This window comes from Perca flavescens, chromosome 19 (genome assembly GCF_004354835.1).
Source record: "Perca flavescens isolate YP-PL-M2 chromosome 19, PFLA_1.0, whole genome shotgun sequence".
Classification (NCBI taxonomy): Eukaryota; Metazoa; Chordata; class Actinopteri; order Perciformes; family Percidae; genus Perca; species Perca flavescens.
This window is the reverse complement of record NC_041349.1, coordinates 16693725-16706206: the sequence shown is the minus strand read 5'-3', so window position 1 is coordinate 16706206 and position 12482 is coordinate 16693725. Positions and strand designations below refer to the sequence as shown.

Genomic DNA, 12482 nt, shown 5'->3' with positions numbered 1-12482 from the left:
GTGTGTGTGTGTGTGTGTGTGTGTTTAGATGTGGATGAGTGTGCTCTGGGATCTGACTGTGATGACCACGCTAGTTGTCAAAACACGGACGGCTCCTACACCTGCACCTGTATCCAGCCGTACAGTGGCGACGGAAAAAACTGCACAGGTAATAAGACGCAAGTCCACAGGCATCCATGTTGGAGAAAGTACTATTAAAGGGAACCATTGTATCTATCCATATATAAACCCATTTGTTATGTGTGTGTGTTTGTCTTCCTACCAGAGCCAGTGAAGTGTAAGAACCCTGGGTCTCCAGAATTTGGTCACAGAGAGGGCAGCAACTTTCTGATGGGCGGTGAGGTTGTTTTTGGCTGCGAGAACGGCTATGAGCTGATCGGCTCGTCTCGCCTCCACTGCCTGGAGACAGGAAGCTGGGACGACCCAGTCCCATACTGCAGAGGTAAGGGGTTGAGTGTTCATGTCATACCAACACTGTGCAGCATCTGTACTATATATTAAATCCTTCACTTTTCAAGTGATTAATATTCTGTGGTCAGAAAAATGTCAGATTTCTTTTTTTCTCCGTTAAATTACTGAAAGTAATAAATATATGTTCTATCTCTATATTTAGATTGCATGCATCGTCCAGCTGCTGTAAATACTCACATACTCACTGCGTGTATTAATCTGCGGCTGAAAATAGTCCCTAACAAATACCCAATTTACTCCTGTTTAAGTAACGTTTACTAAAAAACTACAGTGCCCAGCAGTTTTGGGAAAATACTGAGCCTTTTTATAAGATGTAGATGAATATGTTTAAAGTTGTAAACCATAGTTTGTCTTCATAGTAGACAAATTGGACTTGGGGCTGAGTGCCACAGACAGGGCAGGAATGTCAGTCTTTTTATTGCGATTTGATGACAATAGGCAACTATAGAATATTACCATCTCCTTTATATGTGTTGGAGTGAGATACAGTACTTGATATACATTTCCTCCAGTATCATGTGTGAGATGTGTAAGTATTTCACTGCCAGGTTTCATTCTGCATTCTCAGTAAATAGAGACAGTTTCATAATGGCTGTAACGTAACATGAACATCATAGGTTGATAACATAGATATACTCGTATACCTAAGACATAAATGTACATTCCCATTTAAACACATTTGGAACAGCTCAATAGAAAGGGACTCATTACAATTACGGCCATTAAACCGCTCTTTATTCTTCATGATAAAGTAGTTTCCTTATCAAATCATCCAGCTATTAGAGCCAACTGGATCTGAGTAACACACAAATGAAAGTAAATGCTGCTATTGCTGTTATTATTATGCAGATAGCAGAAGTACTAATACACTCCAGGAAACCCACACAAACACCCAGAGATCTTGTTTATGCATACATACAGAAAAGTAAATCATACAGACTTATACAGACTCAAAGACACGCATGTACACTTTTAACAAACACATTATGCAATGTGTTGTGAAGGTGATTTATATACTGTATGCAGTTGTCTTTTTGTCTGCCACGGGCTGAAAGGCCTAACCACCGCAGCACATCCATTTTGGCTCTAAGCCACATTCTTTACCTAGAGAAAGAGGAACTGACTTACTCAGCGCCTGCAGACTGTGTCAATCTGTCACGTTCACCCCATACTGGCAATTGATCGTCATACTGAAAGTGAAGTTATTACATTTTAAAGTGAAACTCTATTTCAACTCAAATATATAAAGCCGATGTATGATGATTTGAATTGAATTTTGACTGTTTTTCTTTGTGATATATGCAGCAATAACACTAGTTAAATTATGTTGTAGAAAGTTAGATTAGAGAAAGATTAGAAAGTTCACTAATGGTTCAACATGTGGCGACAGCATTGAGGTTTTTTGCATGTACACACAAATTCAGTTGCATCATTGTTTGAGGTGGAAAATTTCCATATTCCATTGTTGTTATTAAAGACTGCAAGTGCAGCAGTGTTATCTGGGAACCGAAAGTATGAGGTGATGGGTGTATGGCTGCTAGAGCCACTGGTGCGAGGAGTGTTATTCAAATTGGGAAAACAGTTATATGATGTCTTGTGTGAGCTTTCTCAAGTCTGAGAAAATAACCCTGATGATGTCATTAGGCTATCTCTAACTGGACTTGAGACCTAAAGCCCTTTGGTCACCTTAACATAAAAGTGACGACAGCAATCTTACTTAGGTCGGACCTAGTAACATTTCTGTTTCACTTTCAGCTCGACCCAAGTGTGAACTGCCGTCGGATTAATGAAAAGACTGCAGCAGGAGAGATCACTGTATTATTTCAATCTTCATATCTTATGCACAAAGAAAACAAAATCCGTTTAATAAACTATAAAAGGTTGTTGGGTAGATTCTTACAATCCATCAGTGATGCAGCCTGTGAACAAACAAAAACTTTCTTCTTTCTTGCTATTATAAGAATTTAAACTCTTTCCGTAAATGTGCTGTCTTGTCTGAATAAAGCCGGTAAGAACATTAACGTAAAAGTCACCTATATCTGAATGATATTGATGATGATTTATTTTGACAGATAGATGAAGCCAGCAATGTTATGGGCTTCAGATTTATAACCGAAAGCTTGCGACATAAAATGTGGGGATGGAGTTTGAAAGACATATATACAGACTGATATACAGGGGAGGTCTAATTATGGGGAATTGTAGGATCCACTGTTTCTTCTTTAAAAGTGTCTTGGCCTTTGCTGCTTTGATTTTGATTTTTAATTCTTTAATCTGTCACTTGTAAATCCCTCAACTCCATGGAAGTGCAATATTTAATCACTGAAGTACCCCTTTAAGTAGTTATCCCCTTCATCCACTAATGCCTCTCTGTTACACCTCTTTGGCTTCTATCCATTTATACACTTTCCTGTGTGCTTCTTATATCCTATCAGTGTAAAATGTAATGTGGCATTAATCCTAGAAAAAAAGTCTTTGCCAAAGTCTAATCTACATTTCATCAATAACACAGACAGGCGCCTGTAAACTTCTAGTCTTTCTTCTTCTAAACTTTCTAGTGAAATATTAATGTGATAGAAAACAGCAGTTACTAATCGTCTCTGTAATGTTGCACTGTAGCCCTCTCCTGCCCGACGCCATCTGTCCCAGAGAACTCCATCATGAAGGGCGACAACTTCACCTATGGAAGCAAGGTGACTTTCAGGTATCATTTGCATCCCGTACAACACCACCTTGTAATAATGGCAGTAGGAAACATTATAAAATTGTGGCGTTTCTTGTTAACCTCTGGGTCTCACTCTGTTTTCCTTCTCCTCAGCTGTATGACGGGCTTCCTGCCTCAGATCCCCTATGAGTTCCAGTGTCTTGCTAGTCTGAGGTGGAGCGGGATGCCACCGGTCTGTCACCCAGTAATCTGCGGGGGGCCTCAAACTGTTGCGAACGCTGACTACACCCTCAACACAAACACATACCAGTCTACTGTCACATATACCTGTGCTGAGGGATATAGGTATGGATTTATTATACGTTTTCTAATAAATGCCAATTGTACCCATAATTTCAATTTCATAGCAGGTTTTTTAAGTTGACATAACCCTTAATGTGATATAATAAAGTATAATACAAATGGACAGGAAGTTATTGGGACAATTTTTTTTTTCATCACTATTTTCAAATTCAGAATAACTGCACCGATCCACTAATGTCTCAACTGTGTTTGTAGAATCAACCATCAAACACCTCATTTCATCTGAAACAAAATATATATTGTTATTGCTGATTAAAAAATAAATTACATTTACAGACGCTGATTCAATTATGTCAGCACAATGCAGTTGCGAGCTCCACAGACATTATGAACACTATATGATGCTCTGTGGCAATTTGTAACATGCCATTATTGATTTATTTGTTTCACAAGTCATCCTCTATAAATCTCTTTGACACTGTGATTGCAGTAGTGTGAGTGTGTAAACTAAGTAGTGTGTTGCTGCGAAGACCACAGGGCTCCATGGAAGTGGTTTGTGAAGCGACAGGGGAGTGGAGCAGGCCTGTCCCTCGCTGTGTGAACGTCCTGTGCAGTGAGCCTCCGGCCCTGAATGATGCGGTGACCATGGGAAAGAATTTTGAACTGGGAAACAAGGTGCACTATGTCTGCAAAGAAGGGTAAATGTGGTTGACTCAGTTATTATGCTGTTTTGTCACTTGATACTGACATACAACAAATTAAAACAAAACTAAAATGTTAACATTCTGATATTGCATTTTGATGAGCTGTGACTTATTTTGCTCTTTGCTAATCTCTTTTCACAGCTACACTCTGATTGGCCCAGAGACCAGAGAATGTCTGCCAAGTGGCCAATGGAGTGACAGCTCAGCCCAGTGCGTCCCCCGCTCCTGTGGCCCCCCACCTGCCATCGACCACGCCGAGCCCTATGAGAGCCACCAACTGTTTGGAGACACTGCTAACTACTACTGCACTGACGGATACACTGCTGGCAACAACTCTAAGATGGTGTGTAACGCTCAGGGTGTGTGGGCGCCCCCTGATGGCACAGAGGCCCCTCGCTGCATTGCAAACTTCTGCCTACGTCCACCTGAACTACCCCATGCTATTTTAGATTCGGTCAACAAACCCAAATACGCCAGCAACACTGAAGTGAGCTATAAATGTGAGGAGGGCTTCATGCTCAACACCACAGCCACATTGAGATGTCTGATGGGAGGAGAGTGGGAGCCTTCGGCGCATGATATCGGCTGTGTGCCGGTGAGGTGCTCCAAGCCTGAGAGCATTGATCGGGGCTATGTGAGTGGAACAAACTATAGTTTTGGAGCTGTGGTGGCGTACAGCTGCGATAAAGGCTTCCTGATCCGAGGGGAGAAAAGGAGGACCTGCAAGGCCAATGGAGAGTGGGGAGGAGCTCTGCCTACCTGTGTTCCTGTGTCCTGCTCTCCCCCTCCCTTACTCAGGAATGGATACATCCAGGTTAGCCGCATACTCCTTTTAAACTCAAATAACTGTCTCAGAGCTTTGTCTCTATTTTTCCTATAATTGTGACCAAATTACATCTTTATTTATCAAAATTATTGGGAAGTAACGGACCTAAAATAAAGTGTTACCAATAAAAAAACACCTTTTTCATATGTTAAGCTGCTGGTTACATGAGTAAATATGTTTAATTATGTATCCCTCTGTTTATTCCCATATAGAGCAGAGTTCGATTCACCTTCAACAGCAAGGTGATGTACGCCTGTCATGCAGGATACAGGCTTGTTGGTCGTCCAGATAGAGTTTGCCAAGCCAACCGCCAGTGGTCCAACAACGACCCTCCCACCTGTGTCCTTTTGACCTGTGACCCTCCTCCCAATGTCGCCCATGGACATTACAGGGGATCTGATTTCCAAGTGGGCCGAAAAGTGCAGTATGTCTGTGATGAGGGTTACGAGCTGGCCGGGGATGCCACCTGGACCTGTCTGAAGTACGGAAGATGGGATAAGACGAGGCGTCCTCGCTGCTCACCGGTGCAGTGTCCAGAGCCGCCGCTGGAGGAGAACCACCTGGTCCTGAAGGGCCTGGATTCTGAATCTGGAACAGTGGAATTATCCTGCGAGGATGGCTACGTACTGGAGGGGGCCAGAATCCTCCGCTGCACCCCATCCCAGGAGTGGAACGACACCTTTCCAGTGTGTAAGCAGGTGTTTTGCGGCCCACTGCCTGAAGTGTCGTTTGGTGGCCCTTCCTTGTCCTCTCCTCCTTTCCCTTTCAGCTCCGTGGTGAGCTACACATGCATGGATGGCTTTACTTTAAGAAAAGAAGGCTCTGTGTCCTGTCTAGCCAGCGGGCAGTGGAGCAGTCCTTACCCAGAGTGTATCCCTGTTGAATGCCCTCAGCCTGTGGAGATTTCTAATGGTATCGTTGATGTCCAGGGTCTGATGTACCTCAGCAAAGCACTGTACAGCTGTAAGACTGGATATAATTTAGTGGGCAACTCCACTGTCCTCTGTGGAGAAAATGGACTCTGGATTGGAGGGGTGCCCTCTTGTCGCCCAATTGAATGCTCAATCCCTAAACAGACAGCCAATGGAAAAGTAGTTTATACAAAACTCCAGTTTGGTCACAGTGCCACCTACTCCTGTCGTCGTGGTTATCGTCTTCAAGGCCCAGAGACTTTGAAGTGCCTGGCCAGTGGGGAGTGGGACATCGAGCCACCTGCTTGTGTGCAGATATCCTGCACCCCACCCCAACCTGTTGAAAATGGATTCGTAGAGGGCCAGGATCACAGTTTCGGGGTCACCATTTTCTACAGCTGCTTTCCTGGCTTCCAGCTAGTAGGCCAGGACCATTTGACCTGTGAGGAGTTTGGCTGGTCTACTTCTGTTCCTGTCTGCGTGGCCTCGGACTGTGGTTTGCCTCCTCACATTGACTTTGGGGAATATGTTAGGGTGAAGCAGCTGGGAGGAAGCTCTTATGCTGCCTCACCTATGGACTTGAGCTTCCTTCATGGGACATTTATCGAGTATCGTTGCCACAAAGGTTACGACCTCACAAGCCCCACCAGGTTGGTGTGTCAGGAAGATGGAGGCTGGAACGGCACGGCCCCGTCCTGTGTCCCAGCAGAGTGTGAAACACCACCCAGTCCAGAGCATGGCTGGGTGAATGTTACTGATACCTCCCTCGGAAGTATGGTCAAGTATACTTGTGAGGACGGTTATGAGCTGGAGGGGGAGCATGTGAGGCAGTGTGTATCAGGTCGACTGTGGACTAATGACGCCCCAGTTTGTCGGCCTGTCTCCTGTGGTGACCCAGGCGCTATCGCTAATGGCACAGCTCACGGAGGGGCTTTCGTGTATCCTGAGGTCTTGCACTATGAGTGTAGTCCTGGATTTGTCCTGAAGGGTAGTGACACTATTGCCTGCCAGGCGGATGGGAAGTGGAATGGACAGAAGCCTTGGTGTGAGCCAGTATCTTGTGGTCCCCCTAAAGTCCCAAGTGATATTACTTTTACAGGAGAGGAGTACAGCTATAATAATGAGATAGAACTGAGGTGTCAGCACGGTTTCCTCCTACAAGGGAAATCTATCAGTGTTTGCCAGGCTGATGGCACCTGGAGCCATGGGTCTCCTACCTGTGTACCTGCCCGCTGTGGCAAACCCCCACCAATACCCAATGGGAGTGTGTCGGGGTCAGAGTTTGGCTTCAACAGCAAGGTAAACTATGAATGTGATGAGGGATACACACTTAAAGGAGATCCAACACACATTTGTCAGTCAAATGGACTTTGGGACAAACCTGAACCTCGCTGTGACATCATAATTTGTGATCCACCCGAGGACATCAGTCACGGCTTCCTGAACGGCTCCAGCTTCAACTACGATGACGTGGTGGAGTACGTCTGCTTTGATGGCTATGAGGTAGTCGGGGATTCCATCCTGCGGTGCTCCGCTCAAGGCTTCTGGGTGGGCACCGTGCCTGAGTGTCGGCCCTGCGTCTGTGCCCTCCCTGTGGTGAAATTTGGTGCGGTTCTTGGTGGCGACAGCGCCTGCGGAGACCTAGTGCACTTCCAGTGTGACGACGGCTACAAGCTGCTGGGTCCCTCTGAGGCGGTGTGTGAGAAGGGCGGGGTGTGGAGCCCCGGTGTGCCTGTGTGTAGCCGGGGGAGGTGCAGAGTCGCCCCACCTACGGTTCCTAACGCGGTACTGCAGGGCGGCAGTGCCACCTTCTCAGACACAGCTGTATACAGGTGTCGGCCCGGCTACCAGTCAAAGGGGTACCCACACATCTCCTGTGGAAGAGACGGCAGGTGGGGGGAACCCAGACTCAGCTGTGAGCCTATGAACTGTGGAAAACCTCCAACTGTAGCCCACGCTCAGGTGGTGGGAGACCGCTTCACCTTCCCAAACCAGATCACATACAGGTGAATACTGTATTTATGGCATTTGTAAAACCTTATTTTTCTGCCATTTCTGATGGACATTAGCCAACACAGTGCATGTGCATTGTTGGTTTTATTACACCAGAATATTTTTGCAACAAAACTTGCAAACATTTGTAAGTCTGTGGGATCAGGTAAAACTATAGCCCAATTACACTCCTGCATAAAAAAATAATAATTCTACCCTCAGTAAAGATGTTTTGCAGATTTTTTTTTTTGATGATTGTCTGCACCGTATATTTGTCAAACTTATTGAATATCCATATCCAAGACTAACTGCTTTGTTTTTCCAAATCTATTTTTCCCATGTGTCCCCTCTTTATTTCTTCTTTCCCTCTCACTCTCCAGGTGTGAGGATGGGTTCAATTCTGCCACAAAGACAGCCTCTCTCTCCTGCCAGAGTGACGGAACCTGGTCCAAACACAGCATTCGGTGCAGCCCCTCCCCCTGCCTGCTACCCACCAACTTCTCCATCCCCCATCTTGTAATCACTGGGAAGGATCTCACTCCTGTTGGAGGCACCATCACCCTCTCCTGCCCTTCTGGTCTCTACCTGCAGGGGTCAGCACTGGCTGAGTGCCAGGTAGGAAAGATATTGGTCAATTATTTGTCTAAGTCTCTCAGATCCTTAATCTTAATGTGACTTCCTGGTTGAATAATGATTAACAAGCTGCTCTTGGTCACTTTATGTGCATGCAAAGAAGTTGTTGTGACCTGCTTTCTTATCTGACTTAGTTTTTTTTGATAATGAAACCCTAGCTGAGATTTAGAGGAGTGCAGACGTGAAATGTTTCAGTCTGTTTGCTGTTACATAGTGTTTAAAACATTGTGCATCGTCACTGGGATTTAAAGAAGTAGCACTTATGGGCTGACAATGAAGAAATACCTCCACTGAACATGTCAATTAAGAACCATGAATAATGTAGTACTTTCCTGTTCTTTCTATTGTATGGTTTGATAAGCTGGGTGGAAGCTGGGCTCCAAGTGTCTCCTCAGTTTCCTGTGACCTGGTGGTTTGTGAGAAACCACCTCCTCTTCTTCATGGTGTCACCGAGGGGGACAGCTACAACTATGGAGACTTTGTCATGTACTCATGCCTGCCAGGCTTTGACATGAAGGTACCGCTCATCAGGCCAACTTTCCATCTGTAGAGTTTCAGTAGATTTGTAATCGTTTATAATATATAAATGACCTAACCTGAAAACAAAAACGGGGAAAACAACATGACGAAGACGAGCAAAAACACAGTTGTATTGGAAAACCACTTCTAATTCAAAATTGTGGGTAGTAGAACACATTCTTGCTTTGCTGTGAGTTCAAACTTAACGACGTATATTTTCCAAGATATAAGTTGCATGGGTGCCCGCATAGCTCAGTTGGTAGAGCGGGCGCCCATATATAGAGGTTTACTCCTCGACGCAGCGGGCCCGGGTTCAACTCCGACCTGCGGCCCTTTGCTGCATGTCATTCCCCCTCTCTCTCCCCTATCATGTCTTCAGCTGTCCTGTCAAATAAAGGCCTAAAAATGGCCAAAAAATAATATTAAAAGATAGGATTTGTGTACAATAGTGCCTTCAAAAAGAAAATTCAGTCATCTCCTGTAATACAACACAGGGCTTCCTCTCCCCTCCTGCACTGTGCTTTTAAACAACAGGCTGAGCTAATGACAATCAGATTACAGAAAGTCACATGCTTTCTCCTCAGCAATCAATAGGAGAGTGCAGTTACAGAGCAAACATAATGAGCTGACTCACTCTGTTCCTGATACACTGATACTCACTGATATGCTCTGCAATTTGAATACTCACCACAGTGCCTTTCATTACACTGACCACACACCCAAAGAGGATAATCTGCTAACTTTAACAGCAGTAAGATAATTATGTAAATGAAAAAGTTCATTGTTTCAGTCCGACATGAAAAAAAATCTATATTATGGATCTTAACTTTATTGTGTTTCCTGCTATTTCTACACATCAATATTTCTAGGTTGTCTACTGTTCTTGTATCTTTACATGTTGTTCTTGTTATCATAGGGAGACTCTATCCAGACCTGCCAGGGAGACAGAACATGGAGTGGCACCCAGCCAGTGTGTGTTGGTAGGTTTGTCAAGATACAATATTATTGCGATTTTAAACTTTGCAATATTCTGCGATATATTACCTTTGTATTGTCTCATTGTAAATCTGTCCCATATTGTACTGTACACACATACATCTATACCACCACACCTTTCACATGTTGTTTACACTCGTCTGTTGTCTTCTCAGCACAATCCTGTGGGCCTCCTCCCACAGTACAACATGCACAGGTCCAGACGTCAGGAGAGACTTACCTACACAATGCCAGTTATGTATGTAATGCCGGCCTGCAGCTTGTCGGCCCAAAGACTCTCATCTGTCTAGCCAACGGCACGTGGAGCCCGCCAGCACCTACATGTGAAGGTACGGAGGATGGCCAGTAAACAATGAATTAAAAGCTGATTTGTTGAAGGCTCTACCTGTACTCAAGTACTAGAGTACCGTTTCTCTTTCTGAATCATGATTTTGCTCTCCATTATTTCCTCTCATGTCAGTGGCCAAAGGCTGCGACAGTCCGAAACAGATACTGTACGGTAAAGCACAAGAGCACAACCTCAACACAGGGCGTGCTGTGGAGTTCCAGTGTGATAAAGGCTACAACCTGGTGGGAGATTCTCTGGTGGTGTGTATGGGGGGCAACACCTGGAGCTCCGCTTTCCCCACCTGCCGACGTGAGAAACACTGACAGAGAGTTACACAGAAACATGCATGCAGAATACAGGGGGCGTTTAACTGGTGTGATAGGAAAAAATAATTAATTCACTAGTCACTACTACCTGCCGCTGCTAGCGTTTCCTGTTATGTTTGACTTCTTTCTTTACAGCTTGTCAACACAATCCTTGTTGCAATGGTTGCTTTTGTCAAACTCCTGTGCATTTGGCAAACATTTGCATCACATAGACCACACAGTGCAAGCAAACACTCAAAATTGTTTGGAAAATCACTGAGTTTCATTATCTGTTTCACAACATAACCTGTGGCAAAATAGTCAGTGAGTGGGAGCTCCTCTTACTCAATAGTTTAGAGACAGTTTGAGTCTTGCAGCAGGATATGTGTAAAAATGAAACTCAAACTGTGGACTCAAATTAACATACATTTCTTTGTATGCACTTTTGACCCCAAACATATATAACAACAAATATCAAGTGACCATAGAAATAGAGGCTTCTATATAGCACATACTGCAATATTGCCCTGCATTAATACTGTCTTCTGTGAAACGTGTAAGGTGCTACTTTCCTCTGTGGCATACAGTATTGCAATGTCTGTGGTGGGATTACATTACGTTTATCTACCCCCAATTTACGTACACAGAGAAAGGAATATCACCAAGTACAGCCTTACACTAGACTTTATAGGTATCACAGATATACTATAAATACAGAAACAAAAAAAAGTTTTGGGGTACACAAGTTTTACTCTCTCCCTTAAACATCCATATAAAGATAGATTTTTAAACTGTCTCAAATCCAAACATCTGTTATATATCGTCAGTACCCATGTTAGCTATGCCATAATGTGTTGTGTCTGTGGTAAACATGTGAGAAATAATACTTTTTTATTGCTTACAGCTACAGTGTGTCAACCACATAAAGACAATTAGTCAATAATCGTTCACTTCTGGTACTTACAGCTAAGTCCTGCCCGGTTCCTCCAGGCTGGAGGGAGGACAGAAGCAGGAACGGATCCCAGCAGGAGTTTCATGTGGGACAGTCGGTCCGTGTCAGCTGTTCTAAAGGTCAGCAGGTGAAAGGCAGCGGCACCATCACCTGCAGGCCAGACCAGACCTGGAGCCCCATCAGCTCTGTGTGTGAAAGTAGGTGTTTTCTTCGAAGGTGAAAAACATTGTATATCTTCTTTGGGAAAGCGTCACTGTTGATTCATATCTGCAAGTATACAGTATATATTTTATTTAAAATAAATGTAAAACCACACACCTACAATATGTCACCACATAATCCATCAACAATAAAGCCTGGCCAATCCATCAGCATGCCACTAATATTGACAAATATTATATTAATACTGATGTATCAGTATTGGTACATACTGTATGTTGGTAGACAGGTAAACATCATTTGCAGTACATATGATAATTGTTGATTTCTTTTTTGTATTTTTTGCCTTGATTCTTCTAAATTTAAGTTTGTGTTTATTTATAATTCATTTTATAATTTATACTTATTTTAATTACTTGATTTGCAGTGATTTTTACTGCTCAAAATGTCAAGTCATCTGATAGTTTATACTTTATTGTTCGACTGTAAATGATTATGTCTCAACACATGCGTTTGTCACAACTCTTTCAATTTTGACGGATCATTTCCAACCATGTTTGTTCATGTTAAGTGTTTCTGTCAATATAGCATGTCCAGATTATTAAATTTTTTTTTTTTCAAATCTCAAATATCACTTTTGGCCTAAACAAATTATGAATTGTTTTGCTTCTCCTTGCTCAGTCTGAGATCCAGTTCATGTGATTTGGTTATGTTCGGG

At 43.6% G+C, this 12482-nt stretch overlaps 1 protein-coding gene across 5 annotated transcripts in view; it reads left to right on the top strand.

Moving 5' to 3' along the window:
• Nucleotides 1-12482, top strand: part of svep1 (sushi, von Willebrand factor type A, EGF and pentraxin domain containing 1) — a 112972-nt gene that overhangs the window by 85445 nt on the left and 15045 nt on the right. For 4 of the 5 annotated variants that reach the window (XR_003695000.1, XR_003694999.1, XM_028606201.1 and 1 more), the window contains exons 32-44: nucleotides 29-148; nucleotides 266-442; nucleotides 3091-3175; nucleotides 3290-3481; nucleotides 3970-4137; nucleotides 4285-4957; nucleotides 5182-7886; nucleotides 8253-8487; nucleotides 8867-9022; nucleotides 9941-10004; nucleotides 10176-10349; nucleotides 10481-10657; nucleotides 11620-11802. Coding sequence is in view for 3 of the 5 variants with exons in the window: in XM_028606201.1 (XP_028462002.1) it covers nucleotides 29-148; nucleotides 266-442; nucleotides 3091-3175; nucleotides 3290-3481; nucleotides 3970-4137; nucleotides 4285-4957; nucleotides 5182-7886; nucleotides 8253-8487; nucleotides 8867-9022; nucleotides 9941-10004; nucleotides 10176-10349; nucleotides 10481-10657; nucleotides 11620-11802 (5109 nt within the window). In the remaining 2 variants the exon portion in view is untranslated. The remainder of the gene's footprint in view (nucleotides 1-28; nucleotides 149-265; nucleotides 443-3090; nucleotides 3176-3289; nucleotides 3482-3969; nucleotides 4138-4284; nucleotides 4958-5181; nucleotides 7887-8252; nucleotides 8488-8866; nucleotides 9023-9940; nucleotides 10005-10175; nucleotides 10350-10480; nucleotides 10658-11619; nucleotides 11803-12482) is intronic. The other variant, XM_028606202.1, reaches the window with a different exon arrangement.